The sequence below is a fragment of the Penaeus monodon genome, chromosome 23 (genome assembly GCF_015228065.2).
Source record: "Penaeus monodon isolate SGIC_2016 chromosome 23, NSTDA_Pmon_1, whole genome shotgun sequence".
Classification (NCBI taxonomy): domain Eukaryota; kingdom Metazoa; phylum Arthropoda; class Malacostraca; order Decapoda; family Penaeidae; genus Penaeus; species Penaeus monodon.
Window position 1 is genome coordinate 3,116,577 of NC_051408.1, and position 428 is coordinate 3,117,004.

General features: G+C 40.4%; 1 protein-coding gene across 1 annotated transcript in view; it reads right to left on the reverse strand.

The window, feature by feature from the left end:
* Window positions 1-114: 114 nt before the first annotated feature.
* Window positions 115-428, reverse strand: part of LOC119587681 (cytochrome P450 2L1-like) — a 6,070-nt gene continuing 5,756 nt past the window's right edge. The window contains exon 7 of the mRNA XM_037936361.1: window positions 115-369. Within this exon, the coding sequence (XP_037792289.1) occupies window positions 185-369 (185 nt within the window). The 3' untranslated portion in view covers window positions 115-184. The remainder of the gene's footprint in view (window positions 370-428) is intronic.

Below are 428 nucleotides of genomic sequence, written 5' to 3' on the forward strand. Positions count from 1 at the left end.
ATTTATGGTGCGTGTGCGCGTGTGGATCTATGCCCGTACCGCATTTGACGTCATATAAAATATGCATGCAAATGTAATATCCATACAATAAGTAGACATTTCACAATTCTTTGATGCCTCTCATAGAAATTCAAAATAATTCTACAAACAGAACCACGAAACACCAACATACATAGGCCTCTCCTTACCTAGGCCTATCGTCGAGAGTGGGCAGAGCATCCTTCGGCAAAACCCTGTCTACTTCTTGTTGCATCTTCCTCTGCACATCCGGGAAGGCAGCTAAGTAATACAGCATCCACGTGAGAGTGTTTGTTGTGGTCTCACTTCCAGCCGTAAACATGTCGAAGATAAGTTTGGACAGATCCTTGGCTGTAAAGAAAGGAAAAAAATAATAAAAAGGTAAAAAAAAACGATAAAAAGGAAAGTAA